The sequence below is a fragment of the Equus quagga genome, chromosome 14, assembly GCF_021613505.1.
Source record: "Equus quagga isolate Etosha38 chromosome 14, UCLA_HA_Equagga_1.0, whole genome shotgun sequence".
Taxonomy (NCBI): Eukaryota; Metazoa; Chordata; class Mammalia; order Perissodactyla; family Equidae; genus Equus; species Equus quagga.
The window spans coordinates 40,979,893-41,003,983 of NC_060280.1; the positions used below are offsets into that span (position 1 = coordinate 40,979,893).

At 39.7% G+C, this 24,091-nt stretch overlaps 1 protein-coding gene across 1 annotated transcript in view; it reads right to left on the reverse strand.

The window, feature by feature from the left end:
* GRM5 (glutamate metabotropic receptor 5) overlaps positions 1–24,091 on the reverse strand; it is a 456,665-nt gene that overhangs the window by 87,723 nt on the left and 344,851 nt on the right. The window contains exon 4 of the mRNA XM_046684592.1: positions 6,257–6,503. Within this exon, the coding sequence (XP_046540548.1) occupies positions 6,257–6,503 (247 nt within the window). The remainder of the gene's footprint in view (positions 1–6,256; positions 6,504–24,091) is intronic.

Here is a 24,091-nt window from a genome sequence, read left to right on the forward strand (position 1 = left end):
TGAGTTCTTAGCTTTTATTAGCTATTATTCTTATTTTGAGTATGGGGATAGAGATGTAAAGAGGGAAAATTAATGTGCTTATTTATGAGATTTTTCTTATATGTAAGAATATTTCCAGAGAAGCAGTCCTGAAATAATTTTCCAATCTGAAGACCTTGGATGCACAATACCACCACTGTCAGTTTCTATAGACATACTTGTAAGTATGTCTTAGGTACACAATGTCGTCACATAGTACCCTATGCTTTGATCTCCTAGGACTTACAGGATTGGAAGATGGTATCTTATAAATGCCTCCTCCAAGCTTCCACGCTCAGCATATTTAGCTATCCGTAAATTGAGATGGATGGAAGGCTTTCTAGCTTTTGGGTTCAAGTGGCCAGATTACCATATTCAGATCAATGCTCAGTACAGAAATGGTTAGAACAAATCTGACATCAATCTGTTTGGACCTATATTGTAAAATGATAGCATTCTGTTTTCACTCCCAATCACAATTTTTAGTAGTGTCTTTTTCAGAATGTTAACTCATTCTCAAGTTTTGTTAGCTGTTCAGTGGCTTAAGGATTATCCTACAGTGTTTTATTTGCAGGCAGTAACAATTTTGAGGAGCTGTCTAAATTCTACTTCTAAGCCAAACGTATCAACCTATAGGGTACAAAACTGAGTCCTGCATCTCTCTATTCCATCAGTTACCCCATGGCTACTAAGCATGCAATGAGTTGAGATATTAGAACATAGAACACTGAGGTAAAAAGAATTCATATTCTGTCACTGGCTACTTCAAATACATGGGCTTCTAAGATTTCAAAAAGTGACTCTCTATGAGCAAATAACCTATGAAGATTCTAGGCTGGGAGGAAGAAAGAAATTTTGGTGTCTGGAGGCTTCTTTCTTTGCTGCTACTGATTTAAAGAGATATGAGGGTTTCAGTGTTCACTTCGAAATGAGCCATCAGCCCCATTTCTACCACTTCGTAACTCTGAGAAGGTCTAGTTCAAACTGTAAATTTTACAGATAATGGACCTGAAGCTCGTTGAGATTAATGAGCGGCACCAGATTGCAGAGTATGCAAGTGATGGAGCCAAGCCCTAACCTGTGCCTGTCGACTTCAGGTCTGCTGTGCATTCTTCTCCCTTAGACCACTCCAAATCTGCTTGGCAAGCTGAGACATCAATTTTCCATTGCTTAAATATTGCAGAAATCAGAACTACTTTAGATTTTAAGGCTCTTATCTCTTTATCCATGTCTTTTTTGTTTTATATTGGAGAAATGTTCAAAAGTGAAAAGATCCAATTTGTGGGGGGGCGGAAAAAAAGAAAACTCTGTCTCCCCACGTCTGCCTCTTCCTTAACTGGCCATAATTTATAGTTGAAATATCCTGAAAATTTTTAAATTGTATTTTGTATATTGTTCAAAAACAAAATTAAACAGATAAAATATATTCTAACCAAAAGGAAAAACATTTCTATTAAACTACTAAATAGAACCTAGAGGAAGACAGGATTCAGTTGAACAGACACATAGAACTTTCTAAGTGGTTATACCTCTCTGAAAATTAGAGAAGTTTTCCCCAGAAGATAGTGAGGCTCTCCTTACCCAAGGACTGAAGCAAGGTTGTTGTCAGGGCAACTGAAACGTCATTTGGCGGAGGGGACTGTGAAGAGTACTAGATTTCTGTGGCTCCTCAGGTCCTCTCAGTCTATAATTCTAATCCTAAGGTGCTTTAAAAAGAACTTTAGTTCTTAAATATGTGATAAAAGTTGTCTGTTGGTAAACATAATGAAGCCAGCCCTGATGGTCTACTGAAGATTTGGCACTCTCACCGCTGTGGCCTGCATTCATTTCCTGGTCAGGGAACCACACCACCTGTCTGAGCTTTCACACTGTGGCATTTACATGTTGCTGTGATGCTGAATGTTGTGCCACCCAGGTTTCAAATACCAGTGGGGTCATCCATGGCGGACAGGTTTCAGTGGAGCTTCTGGATAGACCAGGAAGAAGGACCTGGCCACCTACTTCTGAAAAAATTGGCCTGAAAACCCTATGAATAGCAGCAGAGAATTGATGTAGCGCCAGAATGTGAAAGGATGGTGCAGAAAGACTGGACAGGTTCTCCTCTGCTGTACGGAGGGTCTCTAGGAGTCAGAATCGACTTGACGTCACTAACAGCAACAAATATAATGGACTCTCCAAGCACTGGTCCATGCAACAAAGCAATTATAATGGTCTATGTCTTTGGATAATCACACATTAAAGAGAGACCACAGAGTTGGTTTGACCAAAAACTTTAACGGTAACTAATAATAAAACCTATTTCCACTATACACATAGAATCATTTCAAATATAATACAAGGAAAATAAAAAAACTAAGTTAAATTCTTCTTATTTGATTATGCCTGAGAGTTATATAGTATCCTTGTTCTGTTGCTAATTGACTATGTAAACTTGGGCATACCTCTTCCTTTCTGAGACTCGGTTTTCTCCCCAGGAAACAGATCATCTCTGTGGTCCTTCTGTGACCAGAGCCGCATACTAAAAATTTGTGTGCAAACCAGCTCAGTATCTGCAAATTTCTAGTGTTCTAGCCTTATTTTCTATTTGCCACATCTGTTTTTGTCCATCTGTTCCTCTTTCTCTGTCTTATTTTGGGTTAACCAATTTATTTTTTAGTATTCCTCTACTGGCTTTTTATCTATTCCTCTTGTATTAAGAATTTAGTGATTGCTTAAGGGATTATAATATGCATTGTTAATTTATCTTATTCTACTTAAGGTTAATGCTGTCACTTAACACAAAATATAAGAACCTTGCCCCTGGTATAATTCTATACGCCTTTCCTTCATGTTGTCAAATATTTTATATCCACATACTTATAAGCCCCACAATAGAATGTTAAAATTTTTTCTTTAAGTAGTCATTTGTACTTGTCTGATGTTGACTTTCCACGTTTCCTCTTTCCAGTTAAGGTCAGTCTCAGACAATGGCAAGGCCTCTTAAACCTTAGTTCTCAGTGGACTTTCTATACCAGAGGACAGAAAACTTTTGCTGTAAAAGGACAGACAGTAGTATTTTAGGCTTTGTGAGATGGTCTCTGTTGAAACTACTCAACACTGCCAGTGTAGTGCGAAAGCACCCATGGGCAGAATCTAAAGAAATGCATGTAAATGCGTTGCAATAAAACCTTATTTACAAAGACAAACTCAATTTGGCCCACAGACCATAGTTTGCCCACTGTAGTCTATACCATTGGTGGTAAATAGTAAATGTCCATATTTCTTTCATTTTTTTAAGGATTGGCACCTGAGCTCACATCTGCTGCCAATCTTTTCTCTCTCTTTTTTTTCTTCTCCCCAAAACCCCCAAGTACACAGTTGTATATTCTAGCTGTAGGTACTTCTGATTGGGCTATGTGTGTCGCCACTTCAGCATGGCTTGATGAGTGGTGCCAGGTCCGTGCCCAGGACCCGAACTAGCAAAACCCTGGGCCACTGAAGCGGAGTGTGTGAACTTAACCACTCGACCATGAGGCCAGCCCCCCATATTTCTTATCTATAATTTGAAATCCTTAGAGCTCTGAAAACCAAAATTTTTTTCATAACTCATTTGGTATCAAAACATGACCCAGTCTGAAGTTATCTAGTGACAGAACTTGAGTCACACTGTTGTGAGGTTATTTATAGTCTATTTATCACGCTTCTTGTGAATATTCACGTTTTGCTGCAGAAATATTAATGTGTTGGTTAAGGAGTGCTGCTCCACACATGCTGGGGGCATTGTATGGCTGTATAACCTTTTGTAAATTCAAAAATTCTGAATTCTGTAAAACACCTGGTACCAAGGATTTCATTAAAGAATTGTAGACCGACAGTAGTCTAATTAGAGGTGCGGTTTAAAAACATTGATTATAATTTACTCTCCAACAACCCACAAGTGTGTATGCCTGAGTGAATTGCCCTCTTTCCCAGCTTCCTCTGTTTAGGATCTTCTTCTTGTAACTCTGGCATTTTAGGGGAATCCCTAATAACTCCGCCTCCTCTGGTTCATTTCCCAGTGTGGAATGTCTTTGATCCAGCGGAGCCATAACTTCTACTCCACAGAAATAATGTAATGCCTGCAAACACATTTCTCAGAAAATAGTGGCTTTTTGATTTTGATCCTGGTTGATTAATTGGTAGGTTTCTGTATATGCTTAGGAGTGGAAGCCCAGGAGACTGAGTTAGAATCTTGACTTTCATTTATTGGACTGTGTCTTTGGCAAGTCATTTACCTTTGTAAGCCTCAGTTTGTAAGCCTTCAGCTGGAAAAGAGAATAATATCACTTACCTCATAGGATTAATACATAGAGACCTTAGTGTTTGGCTCAGAACACACACTCAACAAATGTTAGTTATAATAATTTTGTAAATATAATTGAATGAATTGGAAAAACAAAAAGTTGCAAACCACCTTCTCCTGAGTCTGGCTCATGCCCTCAGGGGCCAATTCTGACCATTTATTAATGGGTTAGTATAATACCCAACCTTGGTAATGCATGGGAAGTCTCTAAACAACTGTGAATTCCTAGAAATTGTTTGCAAAATTTTATGTGTATTGTCCTTGAGAGAATATCTATAAATTGCATCTGAGTTTAGACAGATTCATGTTCCAAAAAATGTTAGGAACAAATGTCCTAAATGTACCCCTTACAGCATATTTGGAGGATTATGAATGAGATAGTGATGTTCTGTCTGATCCATTAAGGTTTCCCATTGAAATAGAGCTGAGCCATCTGCGATATTTCTTCACTGGTTTGTGGAACTAGTTTGGGTACATGGCATGAAAACTCTTTGAACTGGTGAAGCTGCAATCATCAAAGTCTATGAACAAGTCCCAAGCTGATGTCAGTGCTCCAGGACGCACACAGGAATAATAAATCCACGTGCAGATTTCAGAGCATAGGCCTTGACCTAAGCCCAAAGACTGAGCTCATTGGTCATTGGTCAACCTGACTTAAGAAGACTTAAACAGATGTGAAGTTTTTTTTGGCCCTGGGAAAATGCTTGTATTCCCCTTCCCCCAACAACAGGTATACTAAATAGCCCACAATTAGAAAAGCACACATGAAAAGTCAACTTATCTTGGCTAACAGTCTGCCTGGAGCAATATTCTTCAAGTTTCTAGAATAGAGAAGATATCCAGTTTTCCTCTAGGCTATGTGACTCGAAACTAGCTGTCACTTAGAAGTCCAGCTTGTGAGATGGTAAAAGGGACAAGCTCCAGCTTACCTCAAGAATATGGAAACGAGCTAAACCATGGTGGCTGGTAGGATGTGCAGGCACGTTGGGTGTGAGTCATGGAGGGGCTCATGAGACCTTCTCTTGGCGTGGTTAACTGCAAACAGAGTGTAAAGTCATCCTGTCCTAACACAGCTGTCAAACATTAGCTGTTGCTGGAGAAGTACTTGGGATTTTACAGTGGGAGACCAAAGGACCCTGACTGTTCTGACGCAAGGCAGAGTGAAGACCCAGCCCTGCCACAACTCAAGATGTTATTCCAATGACCCTACCCCTCATAGATTAAAATCTCCATGTGTAAAGTCATTTAAGAATTTGGAGTATGAAATAGATGTGAATTCTGATAAGTTCTAGGTACCTAATGATTTTCCCTGAAGGCTGATCTAAAATTATGAGTAAGTTCACATTTCTTAGGCTCTTCTCTGTAAATAATTAAAGGTAAAATTTCAGAGAAAAAGGCAATTTCATCGTCAAGAAAGGAGAAAGTGCTCCAGTTGGAGGATAGTAAAATAAAATATGACTTTAAAATAAAATATGACTTTAATGAACGATCTGTACAGCAAACAATATAATAGCACCTCAGCCCTATTCTGGATGACTGGAAATTGAATTCTTGTTTAAGAATAGTTCTGTGACCCAAGAAGAGATCAGAATACAGAGACCAACATGGCAAACACACACAGAGAAACCACAGAGCTGGCTTTTGATGATCTATGATAATGTGAGGCTCCTGCCTCTAAGTTTAGGTCTCTGAAATGTGATGATTCCCAGACCACGTTTTGGACATCAGCATCAATAATTTTCCCTAGCCACAGGAAATGGGGCTTTCCCTCTCTATCTTTGCTCACTTTGTGATGTCAGAGCTATTCAAACATGGCCAGGATGCCTAGATACCCACAAAGGAGAGAAAAAGGCAGCTCAGGATCAAGAGATGGCTGTTGTTCAGGCTCTATTATCTAGAAGAGAATTGTAACAGTACCTTCCTGGAGAGTCTCCATTCTCATCGAATAGGATCATGTCTCCAGAAACCCCAGTGAAGTTGGTTTTCATCAGGGAGTCCAAAAGTTTCCGTCCATCGATAGGCTTCATTGCATCGCAGAGGCCTGCATAGCCCGGGCAGAGGGACATCTGCATATTGTGGAGCCCGTAGGCCATGGAATAGATCGCATTGATGACAAATCCCATTTTGGAATCTTGAACGTGATGTGTTCTCAGTGTCAGAGAACCTGTTGGGAAACAAATTAGGGATTAACTTTGAGATATGATTCTACTATAGCTATACCCATGGTTTCTGAATAATTAGAGAATGAACTGAAGCAATTGTTAGAACCAGAGGCAAGACTAAGATGTAGGTGCCAACATAGTATGACTAATAATTGTTTCTATTTCCAGGTTTCTTCCCTTAAATCCTAAGGAAAGACCTGAATCCCCAACAGTACCAAGATTCACTTGTTCCTTTACCAAACTCTTGGGATGGATGAAGGATAGCACTGTATTTCTGTACCACAAAATTTATCTGAAGGACATGTTAATCTCCTTAGTACTCAGCTGTGATAATATACTTCCTTGGTTTAGAAATCCTCAACAAGTCTCCAGTGTCCAAACTATTAAGTCCTCTTAGCTGAGCAAACTACATCCTCCACCATCTTGCCCCAATTCACCTATTTAGATTTACCACCCACCACTTCCAAACTCAAAGCATATGCTCTCCATAAATTTACATACTTGGAAATTCTGAAATATAATGGAGCATTTAAACTTCATTAATTCACTAATTAATTCAGTAAACATTTATTGGAGTCTGAGTATACATAAAGCTGTATGGTAAGTGATCTAGGGAAAATACAAAGATGAATTGGATTATGCACTTGAGAAGAAACTTGTTCAATAATAGAGATAAATTATGTAATTACAGTGAAAGGTATGAGGTGATAAATTTGTAAAGCTTAGAATTAAAACCTATAGAGGGTCAAAGAGGGAGAGATGCCTTCCAATGGAGGGTTCTTGGGAAAGTTTCATTAAAGAAATAGCATTTGGAATGGGTTATTGATTCAATAAAAATGGAGTGGGTGCCTGTTACTTCTGACTACTCAGAACTTGCTGGGAGTAGGGGACATAATGTTGAACAAGATAGACATGATTCTTGCTCTCATTGACTTAGAGTCTAAAGGGCAGATGAGCATCTAAGCAGGCAATTACAATGTGCTTTGATAAGGGCTGAGGCAGGACTGAATCAGGAGGGGCATCAGACCAAGAGGCTCGCTGATGCTGAGCATTATGGCCGAGTATCAGCTGGAAGAAGAGTTGGGGGAAGAGGTTTGTAAGCGTGTTTGAAGGTTCCCAGATGAGGTAAAGCATGCTGTGTTTGGGAAACTTTAAGCAGGTTGGAATGGCCAGAACGTGGAGTGGGAGGTAGAAGAATGGGGGACACTGAGGTAGTGGAGGAAGGCAGGACTGCTTAAGCCGTTAAGATTGCTGTACTTTATCATAAGAGCATTGAGATCCTTTGTAGGATTTAAACTAGGAAGGGACCTGATCAGATTTCTGTTTTAGAAAGACCAATCTGGCTACAGTGTGGAGGAAGATTAAAGGGCTGTGAGAGTGGAGTCAGGAAGACCCCTTAAGAAGCAATGCAACAATCCCCGTGATAGCTGAGAATGGCCTTGCCCAGGGTAGAGGCCATGGTTATGGACACAGGTGTTTAGAAGGCTGAATATACTACCAGACTTGGTGAATAAGGAATGGAGAGGATTGAGACATCCAGGAATGCATGGTAATAAGGTGAAAAGAACAGCTGAGGTACAGACAGAGTTTGTATTTGGGCAAAGTCTTTTTTAAGAGAGATAAAAAGGAACTCTCTAAAGATAGTATGGTTCTTCATGACTTTCAAACTACAGAGGCATATTATCCTCTTGTTGACTGCGGGTCAAAATGCTGACACTTTAAGTTTCCCTGAGCAGAGAGGCTCTCTAGGGAAACCAGCAGGGCTTGTCCTAACATAAGTATAAAATGGAGAATTCTGTTTCCATCTCAGGACTGGACACTGGCCTCTGGCAACTTTCCACCCAAATCTTACATTTCATTCTCTACGCAGACTCTATTTGTACTTCCACATTTCACCTCATATGGCTGGAAACTCCATTCTTCTGGGTGCTAACTCAAAGACTCTGGAGTTATTTTGCCTCCTCTCTTTCCTTTGTAACTTCTCAGCTCTTATTTGATATGTCTTCAGAACACACACAGAATTAAACTACTTCACACCAATTTACTTCCATCAGGTTCAAGATATATCGTCTTCTGTCTGTATGATGGCCATAGCCTTTCAGCTGGTTTCCTTCTTTCTGCCTTTGCCCATCCTCCCCCTACATCATTCGATTTTTAACAGAGTAGCCAGAAAAATTCCCTTAAAATATAAGTCAGATCACGACACTCCTCTGGTCAATCTTTCCAGTGGCTCCCTTATTACTGAATTAAAAGCCAAAGTCCTCGCTATGACCTTCGAAGACATACAGGAGCTTGCCTCATGGCGCTCTGCCCCTTACCTTTCTGACTCCATCTCCTGACACTCTTCATTTAAATTACTCCTCTCCGGTCACACTGACCTCCTCTGCATCCTCAAACATGCCAGGTGTGCTTCTGCCTCCAGGCCCTTGTACTTGCTATTCGTTCTACCTGGGGTGCTCTGCCTCAGAGAGCTGCAGGGCCTGTCCCCTCCCTAATTCAGGTCTTTACTCGAATATTCACCTCTCTGTGAGACCTTCTCTGGGTTTCCCATCTAAATCTCATCTCTACCCAACTCCCCACACACACACTCCCTTTGTACTTTCCCAACATTATTTTTCTCCTTATCACCATCCAAAATACTACTTATTTTAAATACTTGTCTTGATTATGTCTGTGTCATGCACCCACTAAAATGTAAACTCTGTGAGGACAGGGATTTTTTTCTGTTTTGTTCACTCCTCAGTGCCTAGAAGAGTGCCTGGCACATAGTGGGTCCCCAGTAAATATTAGTTGAATGAATTAAAGAACTCTTCCCTCTAACTAGACCATCCCTTCTATTTCTTTTCCTTTACATACAAAGACTAATCCCATCCATTTTCAAAGGCTCCAAGAACTCTTCCTTCATGAAGACTACCATGATTGCAGATACTGAAATTAATCTTGCTCTTCTGAACTCCCTATCACTTTCTCTATTCCTCTCTCAGGCACCTTGTACATCACACTACAGAAATGTGGGCATACTTAGGGAAAGGAGAATTGGAAACAGCTATTCCCCAAGTCAGTGCATCTCCCACCTTCTCTCATTTAACTCCCTAAATAGAGGCGGAGTTACTCACCTGATTGATTGTATTTCCAGAAAACTGACTGTGCAGTGGCCGTCTTTGAGGCCATGCTTAGGTGTTTGACCTTGAGCCTAAGCCACTTACTATAAGTCAGCCTCCCAATCCACTGTCAGGATTCAGCAATAGGCACTGTTGTGGCTATTATTCTTTTATTTTTCCCCTTAGGAGCAGAATAGAAAGATCTAGGTTTAAATTCCTGCTTTACGTCTTCCTAGCTCTGTAACGTGGACGAGTTACTTAAATTCTCTAGGATTCGGTTTAATCATCTAATAAATGGTGACCTTTATCTTGCAAGGGTGATGTAAGAATTAAATGTTATAGAAAAGTTGTAGGTACCTTGCACAGAGCCTGGCACAAGGTAGATGATTCATAATAGTAACCAAATCAAAATGTAAATCATAATAACCTCTAGCCACTATGTTTTGTGGGCAAACTTTGGAGAATAAAAGCAAGCCAAAGGTCTCGGCTGATGTGCCCAGTAGAGCTCTCAGGCAGTCATCTTTCAGGTTCCCTTCCGGATTTTTCTTTCTGCCTTGTCTACAATAGACAGCAACTGGCAGAAAGGCAAAATTGGAGCCTTATTCATTTGTAAATCAAATCACAGTGCTTAGGGCATGATTTCTGTACTGTCTGTTGAATTAAATGGGGGCAATAATGACAATTTGCATCTGTGTGGCACTTCTCAAAATAATTTTTGCATATATCAGTGATGTGTGTCAACACTGTCCACACTGTAGAGATAAAGAAACTGAGGCGTAGACAGGTCAAGTAGATTTTCCAAGGTCACGCAGATGGTAAAAATCAGAAGCAGACAAGAATTTTTAATGCCAAGAGGACTGTTCTTTTTGCTATACTCTATTGCTTTTTGCTGGAAATAGGCTCTCTCTGAACAATATTACTGAATCACCTTTTAAAAAAATATTCTAATTAAGAGACAAAGTTAGGGAGAACAAACGAGTAACAAGATTGACTCTTTCCTGGAAAGTGCTATGCTTCTATTCACTCAAATAATACCCGCGAGTGCTGTCCAAGACCTGGGCCTAGGAATCTGCAGAAGGAGGTGACTGGGGCAGGAGCTTGGAAACTAGTGGACACGTGTTTGTGCACAGTCTGTTGAATTGTTTGTTGTTATTGGACATCTGTGAACAACTGGCGTATTTGGGCAGTATTAAGGTCTTGTATAAGTTCCTATTGACTATTTTCTCTTGTCACCCAAAGATTCTGATACCAGCTCAACACAAGGTTGACATGAGGGAAGCCATATTGTAGAAAAGAAATCATATTGTAACTTTGCATGACTTCTGATTAACTAGCCCTGACTCACCAGCCCCTTTGAATCTTTGCTTTAGTTTGCCTAGATAAGTAAGGGTCTGTCTTCCAAGGGTTTGCAGGCTCTGTAGATTTATGGCCCCTCCTAGCTGTGAGACGATAATAACTTTGTTCTTTTTAGTTCCTTAGGAATGTGATGACTCCTAGGCAGAGAATCCATGCTGATAGCCATCATCAATGACAACTGAAAGATCAGGGTATAGGGGATTGTTCTGGTCTCTGATTCATATCCAGGGAAGCAAAAGGCTATCAGGAACTAAGACTAGATGTCTGCCCCGACCCAGAGACCAGATGGAGGCCCCACCTGGAGACCTGCCCTGTATATAACTAGCCTGTAGTCTTTTTTCTGTGAGATGGTTCTTTTGGACGGTAGTCAGCCATCTTTCCTCTTGCTAGCAAGTTGTAATAAAGTCCTTTCTTTCCTACCACCTTGCCTCCTAACTATTGGCATGTCTTGCGGTGGGCAGACGACCCCCCCAGGTAGTAACAATTTCAAATTTAAAAAAAAAAAAAAAAACACTTGCCAGAAAAACACTAGTGGAAGTTTAACTTTTGTAATTTCTCCTTAAGTCATTTTGATGCATATATTTTTAAAGAAAGATGTCTCATCTGTTTTAGCATTCAGGATGCAGCAGGATGTCAATTCAGAGAAATTCAAATTTGAATCCTGCCTTTACCATTTCACCTACTTTACAGTCTTTTTCCTCCATCAGAAAAAGAAGCTCATGGGTGAGCTATCACCTTCCGTTAGCTGAGAGAGCTCTGTTGAGACGTGTGCTAACAAAATGAATATCTTACAAAATACTTTCATTTCAAAAAACTCAATGAGCTAGGAGCTGTTTCCACTACAGATGAAGAAACTAAGGAAATCATGATGACTGTCAATAGCTGGCAAGCTTAGCTTTTTGTGTGCAATTCATGCAGTAGACTCAATATTTGTAGATGTGGGGAGATCCTGGTTAATTAGGGAATTCTGCTTTTTATCTTTTCAGGCTTAAATCTCTGTCTATCTTTATACCCTCCCTATTCCACACACATCTGAGGATGGTGAATCTGCAAGATGTCATCTCACTTTGTCATAGAGAGTGCACCTCAACTAGTAAGAGCAGCAGAGCATAGAGGGCATGAGTACAGATTCTGGAACCAGGCAGTGGGTTAGAATCACAGCTCTGCTACTTACTAGCTGTGCAACTTCAGCCAAAGTCATGAACCTCTCTGTGCCTAAAAATGTGGGTTTAATAATAGTATCTAACTAATAGATTTCTACAAGGATTAAATGAGTTTATACTTACAAAATATTTGATAAAATAAATTGATTGTTGCTTGGTCCCTGATCTGAATTCTGTTACTCAGAATCTGGTTTGTTTCTTCACATTCAAAATATAAAGATCTGGAAGAAGCAGAGGCATGCAAATGGGCCTAGTGTGTTCTTTGAGGAATAAAGGAAAAGCTGAAACAGTAAGGGGACAAAGCAGGATATGAGGTAAGGGAGCTAGAAAGGGGCTGTATAATATGCAGCTCTGCACTGTTTTTCTCTGAGAAATATCATGATCTCATTTTCATTTAAAAAATTTTACTTTGATGATGGAAAATAGAATGAGAGTAGGAAAACTTAGGGAATATTGAAATAGGATGCTAAGAGATGATGGTGGCTTAAACCAGGGTAGGATTCTAAGTACATTTTGAAAGTAGGGAGAACAGGATGTGTTAACGGATGGGGATGTGAGGTGTTAAGGAAAAAGAAGAGTCAAGGATTAGTCCAGGTTTTCTTTCTTTCTTTTTTTGGTGAGGAAGATTGGCCCTGATCTAACATCTGTTGCCAATCTTCCTCTATTTTTTGTGTGTGGGATGCTGCCACAGCATGGCTTAATGAATGATGTGTAGGTCCGTGCCCAGGATCCAAACCCATGAACCCCAAGCACTGAAGCAGAGCACGCGAACTTAACCACTATGCTACTGGGCTGGCCCCAGGTTTTCATTTTAAGCAACTAGATGGATTAGAGTGCATTGAGGCATGAAAAGGAGGTTGGTGGGCATGGGGAATCAAAAGTGCTGTTCAACATGTTAAACAGAGAGATCAGCCAGCGGTCAGTGTATTGGGCCAGGTAACAGATGTTGGTGGCTGAGATGTGGGTGAGAGCAGTAGAGATGGTGAGAAGTGTTCAGATTCAGGACACATTTTGAAATGTGACCAGCTTATTGATTGGATCTGTCACAGAAGCAAACTCTTTTTGAGTTCCTGATCACTCTTTTAACATACCTAGAGATGCTAGACTATTTTACTGGTTGTATAGTGTTCCCTTGTACAGATATAGCATGATTTAGTTTTACTAGTTCTAGAATGTTTATAATTTTGTGGGGGACTGGAATTGGCCACCCCAAGATATGTGTCTTTGGCATGAGGATAATTTGGGGCTGGTTACTTTTAAAAACTGCACACGTGGGAAACTCTTAAAAGAGAAGTTACCTTTTGTTAAGAGACATTTAGCTTTGTAAAGGAAATCTCCATCTGTAAAAGTATCTCTCTCTCTGTACCAGGAAGAAGGGGGGACAACCTTATCTCTAGAAACTCTTATCAATGCAGAAGGCAAGGACTTAAGTCTGCATAATAACCTGACTCCTGTTTACTGTGCTTTTCTGGTGATCTCCTATAACTTACTCCCCCCACCCCCAACATCCTCCTTTGTCTTTAGCTGAGGGTGGTATTTAAGGGGAGAGCATCTGCCATTTTGGCGAGTTGCTCAATTTGCCTGAGCCTCTCCCATGTATACATGTTATAAAGCTTTGTTTAATTTTCTCCTGTTATTCTGTCTCATGTGAATTTAATTTGTATTTGGCCAGAAGGACCCAGAGTGGGTAGAGGAAGTGTCTTCCTCCCTTACAGTTGACAGTATGTCTCAAAGGGTGTCACCAAATACAAGTCTGGTATTCAGATTGTCAAGTCAGTTTATTAGAGCAATCATTCCTTTGTAGAATGACACTAAACAAAACTAAATAACAAAGCAATCTCGTGTGCTTCTGCCATCTAACAAAACCACATGGGAGAAGTTCTGGTCCAGAGTCCAGAAGGAGTAAGCACTCTCCGCCCCATTTCTCTCACTGGATGCAGCTACAAACCCTGAGTAGAATGACTGGAGAAGCCTTCTGAGGATTCTGAAAAGTAAGTGGTAACAGGTGGATTGGGGAAGAAAACCAGATTTCAGAACACCACTGAACCATGCATAAGATTCTTGGATCTTTTTCCTCCAGTGTTTCTGGGCTTGGACTTGAAGGCAGCCCTGGACATGGAACTGTGCTCCAGGGGCAGGCAAAAGAGCTCCAAGAGAAGCCTCTACTTCTGGTCTGAAGAGTGCAAAGGATACCCTACCAGTCAGAGAGAGTGGCGGAAATTTCGTTTTTGTTTTTTATTTGGTTGTTTTCCTATGGAAGCCCCAAGGCAGCCCTGCAGAGGCGGTGGGAGCAAAGGCACTGGTGGTTGGGCAACCCTTTTCTGTGACCCAAAGAACTGTGTCTCAAGAGATGGGGAAAGACCTTGTTGCTTTCTTCCTTTCTCTAGCCTCTCCCCACTTGACTCCCATGGCAATCTAGTCAAAGCAACAGGAAGGGTGAGGCAGAGGGAGAAACTAAAGCCTCAGATTTCTACCCAGAGGACCAGGGTGGGGATGGGAGAAGCTGGGAGCCAGAAAGTGTCAGGGAGACTATGGAGACAGGGGTGCTCAAAAAAGTGATCCCACAAAATTGTACATGGACTCCTGGGCTCCCCTCTGAGTTATTCTGGCACGAATTTGACCCTAGCCAGCACAACAAGGTTTTGAGAAGTGAACTACAGGATATAACACTGCGTAGGTCCCAGACTGGCCACTCAGTGAGGCAGATGTGCAGCAAACTCTGACAGCACTGCAAAGGCATTAAGAACTGCACCAGGGCTGACCCAATGCCAGTTGCCAAGTGGTTAAGTTTGCATGCTCCACTTCAGAGGCCCAAGGTTCACTGGTTCGGATCCTGGGCATGGACCTACATAGCGCTCATCAAACCATGCTGTGGCAGCATCCCATATAGAAGAGCTAGGATGACCTACAACTAGGATATACAGCTATGTACTGGGGCACTGGGAAGGAAAAAAGAAAGAGGGAAATTGGCAACAAATGTTAGCTCAGGGCCAATCTCCCACAAAAAGAAAACCAAAAATCTGCACTGACAATGGAACCATAACCCAGAGAAGGAAGGTATGAACTTGCAGCCTGAAGCTAACCAGGTTGACTTCCTGTTTTGTTTTTTTTTTTAATCAATATTCTCTATAAGATAACATTATATTTGCAATGTCCAGAATCATGAGATGACACGTGGAGTAAGGAAACTGTCCATGATCACTTGGGAGAGCTGTAAGGGCCCCACCACCTTTACTGATTTTCTGTCTGCATTTCCAAACTCCCTACCCTCTGGTTGACACAGCCTTTCTTTAGATGTCTTAATAGAACACAGAGTTATATCCAGGTCCTTTATTCTTGCTGCTTAGGCCCTAGAGAGAAATTCTGGCTCATTAGTTAATTTATTCATTGACTCATTCAGAGATTAATTAAGTTATGGATTAAACAGACATTTATTGAGTCTTTACTGTATGTCAGACACTGTGCTGGATGCTGGTGATACAAACATGAGTAACGTAGTATCTCTTTCCTCAAAAAAGCTCAGCATGTGTGGTACAGGCTCAGTGACAGAAGTTGTGGGGTCCCGAAGAGTTTATGTTATTAGGAAAATTTTAAAGTCCTGAGTGCACATAATAAAATAGTTCATTTCATCCAGATTTCTTTTTTTTAGCCACTAAGCAGTAAGAAAGAGAGGACATGTTAATTAGTTGGCATTCTAATGCACAAAAGAACTGGGCTTCAGGCAGCAGCATTTATTTTGCTCAAAGATTATTTTTTAGGGTCTACTATGGGTGAGGCCCAATGGAGGCATGAGGATTGGTGCCAAGCCAAACTTGCCAGCTGCTCTTAGGCTGAATGTGCCTCCCAGCAGCCTGGAGAGAGGAAACGGAAGCAGGAAAGGATGTCTGTCCTCTCTTTCTTTCTTTGAAAACTGGATCCCCAATTTAGAACACTTAACAGTCAATCCTAATTTTACTATTGTTTAATCAAATCAGAAGGCTCCAAAAGGATTAGCAGAAACTGAAATGCTCCAATCTGTGATTACAATTTAATTTTACAGCACTCAAAACATGTTCTTTAATTCATCTGGGGAACCAGAAATTTGACGCTTAGTAGCTGTTAAACAAAGCAAAATCAGACTGTCTTAACGCCGAATCAGAGAATGTCTGAGGGACAAGGGACTTTAGAAAGCATCCAGTCTAGAAGTTACAGAATTGAAGCCTTTGGCCTGAATTTGGCCTTTAGACATGTTTTGTTTGGGCTAAATGCTATTTTGTGGAAATTTTACATAAAAGTCCAGCTTTGTGGACCCTCTTGAAAAAATGAGACATCACAATACTGGCTTCACATTCTCACATGGCGATGACCTGATTCTGTCTTTTACATCACCTCTTTGGCCCACGTACTCATCTGAGACTGGGACCTCCTAATATGATCCAATAAGCTCATTTTATAGATGAGGAAAATAAGGCCAAGAGAGGGAAAAGGATTTCCCCTTTAGGGAAATCCTATCTCATATCTTTGGCTAGTGGCAGCTGGCCCCAGACCCCTTGTGCCCAATCTCTTGGACTAGTGCTATTTTCACATGGGAGACAAAGGAAACCATGAATTAAAATTGTTTTCAGCAGATTAACTCATGACCATAGAGCAATGAAACCGGCAACAGTTTATTAAAAAAAATCTCAAGTTAATTCTTTGTGTTACCCCTTATAGTAGACACTAAAATACTTTCAGATTGTCCTCATTGTTTCCTCTCTACCCACCAGTAGGGGAAGGATAGTAAAGGGAAGAAGGATGTAAGGGAAAGGATTCAATTATTTTCTTGGAAGGAGATTATAAATCTGGAAGATGCCATTGGATAATATACTGTAGCATTGCAATGAAAAAAATTGAAGTGAAAAAAATTCTCCTTACTCTCATTTATTTTCTGAAGCTACTCATTCCTTATGCATCTGGCAAATGGATTCCAGTTATGCTCAGTGGATGACACAATAATTTGTTTCCTGCAGTGACAGAAGGGCAGAGCATCCCCCAAGCCAGAATTAATCTTTTGCCATTACGTGCTCCCACAGAAATGTGTTTATACTTCTCTTACAACACAGAATACTTTCTGCCCTGCATTAGAATTATCTATGTACTTGCCTTTGCCCACCACAGAATATGAGCACCCTGAAGGCTAAAACTGTCTTGTTTATATTGTACCCTCCACAGTTCCTAGCATTGTGGCATAGAGTGGGCAATCCATTCCTTCATTTGACATTTACTAAGCACCTATTTTGTGCAAAAGCCTTTAAACATACCACGGGATTCAGAGATTAGTTCAGAATAGATAATCAGCTCTATGCAGATCAGGTCCACATTGATCTTGCTTATTGTATTGCTTATTCCTATTGTATTTCCATACCGATAACAGTGGTCAACATTGTCAATAATATATTGGTGGATCATATGAATGATGGATGAATATGAATAGATTTATTATATGGAACTTAATACATAGTGGGCCAGACACATGAAGATGCAGGTAGCTTCTTGGGAGCATAGGTTAAGATTAATAAAATAAGGGACTGGTTATGTGATCTAGGGCTTGGAAAGAGACTAGTGATGTCAAGAAGGAAAGAATAGTCTTTGAAGGGGCTGAAGTAACTGATGACATCATATAAATCATTCACCCCCTTTCCTAACACATATGTGCCTTTTCTGTGTCAAGAAGCATGGCAACACTGGGAACCCAGAGCTGTATCCATATACCTATGGAGATACCAGTTTCTAATCTCTGCAGTGATTCCAGTTTATAACTGTGCCTGAAATTCAGGCAGTTGACCTCGCAATGTTCGTATTGAAATGCAAATGAACACAGCAGCTGCAGAAAGAAGACACGTCTTCAGGGAGCTACAGAAACTCAAGCCTGATTCTACACTTCCATGTGCAGAAAACCAAATTTTAAATTTAAATGATTCACCATGAACAGCCGGTTGGCAGCCCTCTGATGGATGTGTTATTTCAGATAGCATATCTCTTTCATTCACATTACAGTATTTTGAGGAACTTCCATATGGTATGTAATTGAAGGAAGAATTCCACAGGGAGAAGGCTGGTGGTTATGATATTATTTAAAAGAGGATGTGGCAGGAATCCATAGCATCACATTCTCTTTACTATACTAAGACCAAACTCCTAGACCAGGCCTTTCCCACTTCGCCCATCTGTCTGTCCATCTTCATCACCATTATTCTTTTCCATTTTTGCTGTGTCTTATGATATTTCCTGAAGATGTGGCTTTCTCATTTCTGTCTGATTAGCTTCCTATCATACTTTAAAACACAGTTTAATGGTCACTTTACTCTGAAGTCTTGCTAGAGTTTCCCAGGTAGAATTGAATAATTCTTTTTTCAGGGCTTCCTTATTTGGAAAACAGGGAAAATAATACCTTCTTGTAGAGTTGTGAGAATACATATTTGTACACATGTCCATATGTGAGACAACACATATAGAAGTCATGAACCCAAAACAGGTACTAAATAACTGGAAACTCTTGCTCTTGTTGCTGTATATCTAGTATAATTTACATACAACACATAGTTAGATTAGTCTTTGGAGAATTAGCACTCCTTACCTTTGAAGATTTGAGAATTACTATATTTTTTTAATTCACAAAATGTTCCAGAGTTTATGCTTCTGAAAATGAGTGATGCTAAAAATTTAAGTTCCATTAAGACTTTTACTTCTAATTAAAAATAACAAGCATGCTAAATGAAAACCCCATCTCTTATAATAAGCACTGTAATTGAAATGAAATAGAAAATTGAAAAAAATGAATTACATTGCAGTATATAAACCTTCTGCAAAGACTTCAACAACAAAGTGCAGAATTTACAGACTGTACCCATAGAAGATTAAGTATCATGTCTAATATAAGAGATTTGATTAGGGTAAAAAAACTTGCGCAATATGATAGATGTTGGATCATTTTTATCAAAAATGTTTATGAAGCTCTTTCTTCTGAGTGTGCCAGTTACGGTACCACTTGTACTAGCTTCTTTATTATAGACATCATTGTAAAATCACAACAATGTCACATTCAACCATGACAAGGATTATTTTCTAGAAAACATTTTATTTTGAAATATTTCAAAGGCAGTCATTAAAAGAGAAGAGATGGGAGAAGAAAGTATCCCACAGATGCTTGATGCCTTACATTCATGACCTCATTTAACCCTCCCAGCAAACATACAAGCTAAGAATTATTTTCTGGCTTTGTTTAGATGAGAAAATTTGGGCTCAGAGAGTTAAAATAAAACGCCCAATGATGTAAAGCTAAAACGTACAGTAGAATTTCAAACTCAGTTCACTCCAGCTCTATAGGCTGACCTCTCTGTACCAGCATCATCCCTAACTAACTTTTTATAAACATAAGAAGGTCACTACTGTGAATGTCATCTTCCTCCGCTTGAAAACAAGAATAATCATCTCTACTAACTTCTGAGGGTACCAGGTGATGAGCAGAGGAAGATACTATGTGAAAGATTTTGCTTAATAATAGGAGGCAATATTTATTCATAAATTATTGTTATTCTCATTTAGCCATTACAAAAGCCCTGTGAGTGGATACCATGATTAGCCACATTTTTTTTTTTATACAAGGAAACTGAGGTACATATACGTTGAAGAATTTTCCTAAGGACAAACAGATCGAAAACACATCAAATTTTAAAGCATCAATAGTATATGGACTGAACACTTTTGTAAACCCTCTAGCACTGTACTAACGTAGAGAATCATGGAGGGGTGCAATAGAAGAAACCATTCTTTGAAACATTAACTTTCTTATCTCTTAGGCTCAGTCCCAACTCAACTCCATGTCGTCATGTCACCAGACAGATACAGTCATCAAAGTACCAGACAGATAGAACACAGGCTAGGTCCTTTCCAGTGGACTGGTATTTAATAGTGCTTGTTGAGGAAAAATCCAATAACATGGAAAACACTACCTAAATGTCCTTGAGACTACTCAGTGAATTCTGCAAAGTTCCGATTTAGAGTCAGTGGTGTGAGCATGATCTCAAACTAACGTTTTGCATTTACAGAAGGCAGCACAATATAATAAAAAAAATATTATTTCAGAGGCTTGGATTCCAATTATAGCTATTTGTCAGTTGTATGTCCTTGCCTGGGCAAGCCAGTACATCCCTTTGAGCCTTAGTTTGCTCAACTGTAAAATAGCAACAACAATAATACTATCTTAGGATCAAGTGAGAACAAGTGAATGAAAGAGCAAGAGGAAACCAATATACAATTATAATAGATTAATATTGTTATTTTATAATCTATAGATCTGAGTGTCAATTATACCAGTTCTCCAGGGAAATCTGTGGGCTGATTCATTCTGGCCTGACATATATCTACAGAGAAACAATTCAGAACTGAGACCTTACTGTCATTTGAAAAGAATTCCTCCTTCTTCGGTCTAATTATTACTAGAGGTCAAGGTCGGACCTGCCCTTGGGTATATGAACTGTGGCCCATCTGTGGATGTTTCTGCCCTGTGTCTGAAATACTTCTTTTCCCGACTTAGTCTCCAGGATTAATCCACTCTTTAAAAGAAATAGAATGGAAACCCATTGAGTTAAAAAAATTAAATGATTACAAAGACATTTCAATTGTATACAATCTCTTATTTAAAAAGAACATTTTCTAAAATATTATCATGTTTAAAAAGAAGTAATAAAGGTAAGCCACTGCTTAAATACACAGTTCACCTTACCACTATGAATATGCTTTGATTTCATTATAACCTGGACTTCAATCTCTTTGATTCATGAGATTGGCATAAGGCTCAGAGCTGCATGCTGGGGACAACTATAGAGGGGAGGGGACACCTGTCTCCTGATAGCTGGTCTTTTAATAAATATGTAATACACATTCATTTATTCATTCAACAAGTATTTATTGAGCACCAACTATATTCCAGGGCTGTTCTAGCCAGAATTTTCAGCAAATATTTGCTAAGCATCTACTGTATTCTACAATCTATAAAAATTGCCTCGTGACACAGAGAAGGCAATCTCCTGTGCATGCACACGGCTTACCTTATTTGCAGTCATACAGTTTGAGATGGCTTTGCCACTTATAAGATGTGTAATCTTGGACAAGTCATTTAACCTCACTAAGCATTATTTCTTCCATTTTGTTTTCTTTTCATAAATAAAAAGATATTAATAGTAGCTATCTCATAAGATTGATAGGAACATAAAATGAGATAGTGTTGGGAAAGTGTAAGAATAGAGCCTAGCGAGCAAGTAACTGCTTATTAAATGTTAATTATGATAATGATGGTAATGAGACCACTTATATCGTTCCCAATTATTGAATTAAGCTGTAGTCATCTTCATGATTTGGCTGCATAGAATCCAAATGCCCTCCCTAATTTTGATGAACTCCTTATTGTACCTGGATTCTAGAAGGCTGTGTAATCCTTTCTTTAAGGAAGCTGAAGTAGCCTTATCCTCCTGTGTTCTCCATGCCCTGGCTGCGTGGTAATGGGACTATAACCCAGGCTCAGGAAATTGGAAGCTTCTTCCCAAGAATCTGGAGAAAGTGAAGTAGAGCAAAAGAACGGCCAGTATTTATTTGCAGTGAAGTGAGTGGTAGGGTCAAAATGCAGTTATATGCTGGCCAGACTGCTAAAAGCTGAGCTGCTAGTTTCATGACCCTAGGGAGCTGGCCCAAGTTTCCAGACTGGGTCCTCAAGTTACCAATAGATCCCAGAGGGCCTTAATATCGTTCCAAATCATACTATTTATTTATATTTACTTATTTTACTTAAGAGAGCCAAGCTAAAATTGGTTTCCAGTGATTGTTGTTTCGGAAAGCAACCTGTTATCAACTGGACAACTCCTTACTAATTATTTGAATTCCAATTTAACCATTAATTTTTATAATAATTACTGTTTTGCCTCCACCCAGTGTTCCGTGGGTTTGAATGGGTGTCTACAATCCAACAGCAGTGAATTATTTAATTTCGTATTAAAGTGGAAAACAGACCAAAAGATTTCAGGAGCTGAATTATTTGACAAAGAGAGTACAGACATCAAATTCAGTTCACTCCCCCTGCTTTCTCTCATCTGATAGCAGATGCCTTGCACCTTGGAAGCTGATTTCACAAGGGAGAGCACTCTCTGATGACCTGTGATTGTTTGTAGCACTGTGACTACTTTGATTCCTTTGGAAAAAGAATCACCAGATGAGTTTTCTTCTCTTTTTTGTCACTGATTGAGTCTTAAATATTGCCTGAGAGCATAAAAGGAAACCCTGCTCCATGCCTCCTTCTTTACCTCCTCCAAAGAAACTGAGAAACATGGGAGAAGAAAAAATGACAACAGAGAAACTGAAAATTTCAGGCATGAAGGGAATTCCCACTAAAGAAAACTCGTCATGTGCTTCTGAGACAATCAGAAAAAGTCACCAGTTTTATTTTCCAAATCTTCCACATGATGTACGATAACAGCTAGTTATCCAGGATTTAAAAAATATCCCCCTTTTTGAAGCAATTTGCTGTATGTCAGATAAGGGGTTCTAGAACCACAGAATACCCTTGAATAGTGTTATATTTTGCTAGAATTTCCCAGATGCAACATATGCCAATTCAAGCAGAATATGAAAAACAATTTAAACTAGGACTTTCATAGAAGAAGAGTTTGCACACAGTTTATAAATGCACAAACTTCTTGTGTTTCTCTCTACTGTGACCTGTAGGGGTTTGTGACTTCCGTTTTGTTTGAGTTGCATTTTTCACACAATGTAATTTTTGGGTGAATTCTTTCCTACAGTCACTATCTTAGAATCATTCTTTTATTTTTTCTTAAGTGTTGGGATTCTTAGCTCAATGAAATTGCTAAAGAAAAATATTGCACAGAAGAAAAATACTAATAACGATATGATTTATTAAATTTTACTAAATGACAGAGACTATGTGCTATGGACTGAATTGTGCCAATCCCCCCCCTCCAAATTCATATGTTGAAACCCTAACCACCAATGTAATGATATCTGGAGATGGCATTTGGGGGAGATAACCAGGTTTAGATGACATCATGGGGGTGGGGCCCTCAACATGGGATTAGGATCCTTATAAGAAGAGACACCAGAGCTTGTAACAGCTCTTTGGGAAGCAACAGCTCAAATATCATGGATATATTCCAAAGATTGAATTGAGAGGGTCAGTGGGAATCACCATGGTAACAGATGGATCCTCTAGTTCTTGTAGTCACTTTGGAGGAGAGTAGTATTTACACATCATGACAAAAGTCTGAGAGTTGCTGCCCATCAGCAGCAGTACGAAGGTATAGCAAGTCAGGGTAATTAACAGTACCTTCTGTGACAATCCTCGAATTTCTAGTAGCTAATACAATAAAAGTTTATTTCTTGCTTACATCACAGTCTAATGTAGTTGTGAAGCTGTCCTGAGTCTTCCAAGTGACTCAGGGAACCAAGTTCTTTCTATCACATGACTTGTGAATTGGAATGCTGTTGTTATGTCCACAAACAAATAGAAGCCCTCTTTGTAATGGACACTTCTATTCCATCACTACTTTCCTGTTTGCTCAGCCTGTTCTCTCTGCTTGGCCCCTCCTCTCTACTTATCCATACCACATCCAAGCTGTTCTCTCCAAATATCCTTGGATTCCCTGACCTGCACTGATTTCTCCTATCTGTAGACTTCCGTGACTCTTACTAGTTGAGTTGCACATTCTAGCAGTGTTTTAAACCTGACAGACCTTGTGTCACAGTCAGCAGAGTGTGGGTGGTGGAGTCAGACTAAGTTCAAGTACTGGCAGTGCAACTTGTCCTGGAAAAACTAGTGAACTTCTCCAAGTGTTAGTTTCCTAGTGAACAAAATAGTTATACTTCTGCTGCCCAGTAGGATTGTATGAGGACTAAATGATAGATCTGTACCTGAATCTCCCTTCCACAGTGCCTGGCATATAAGGA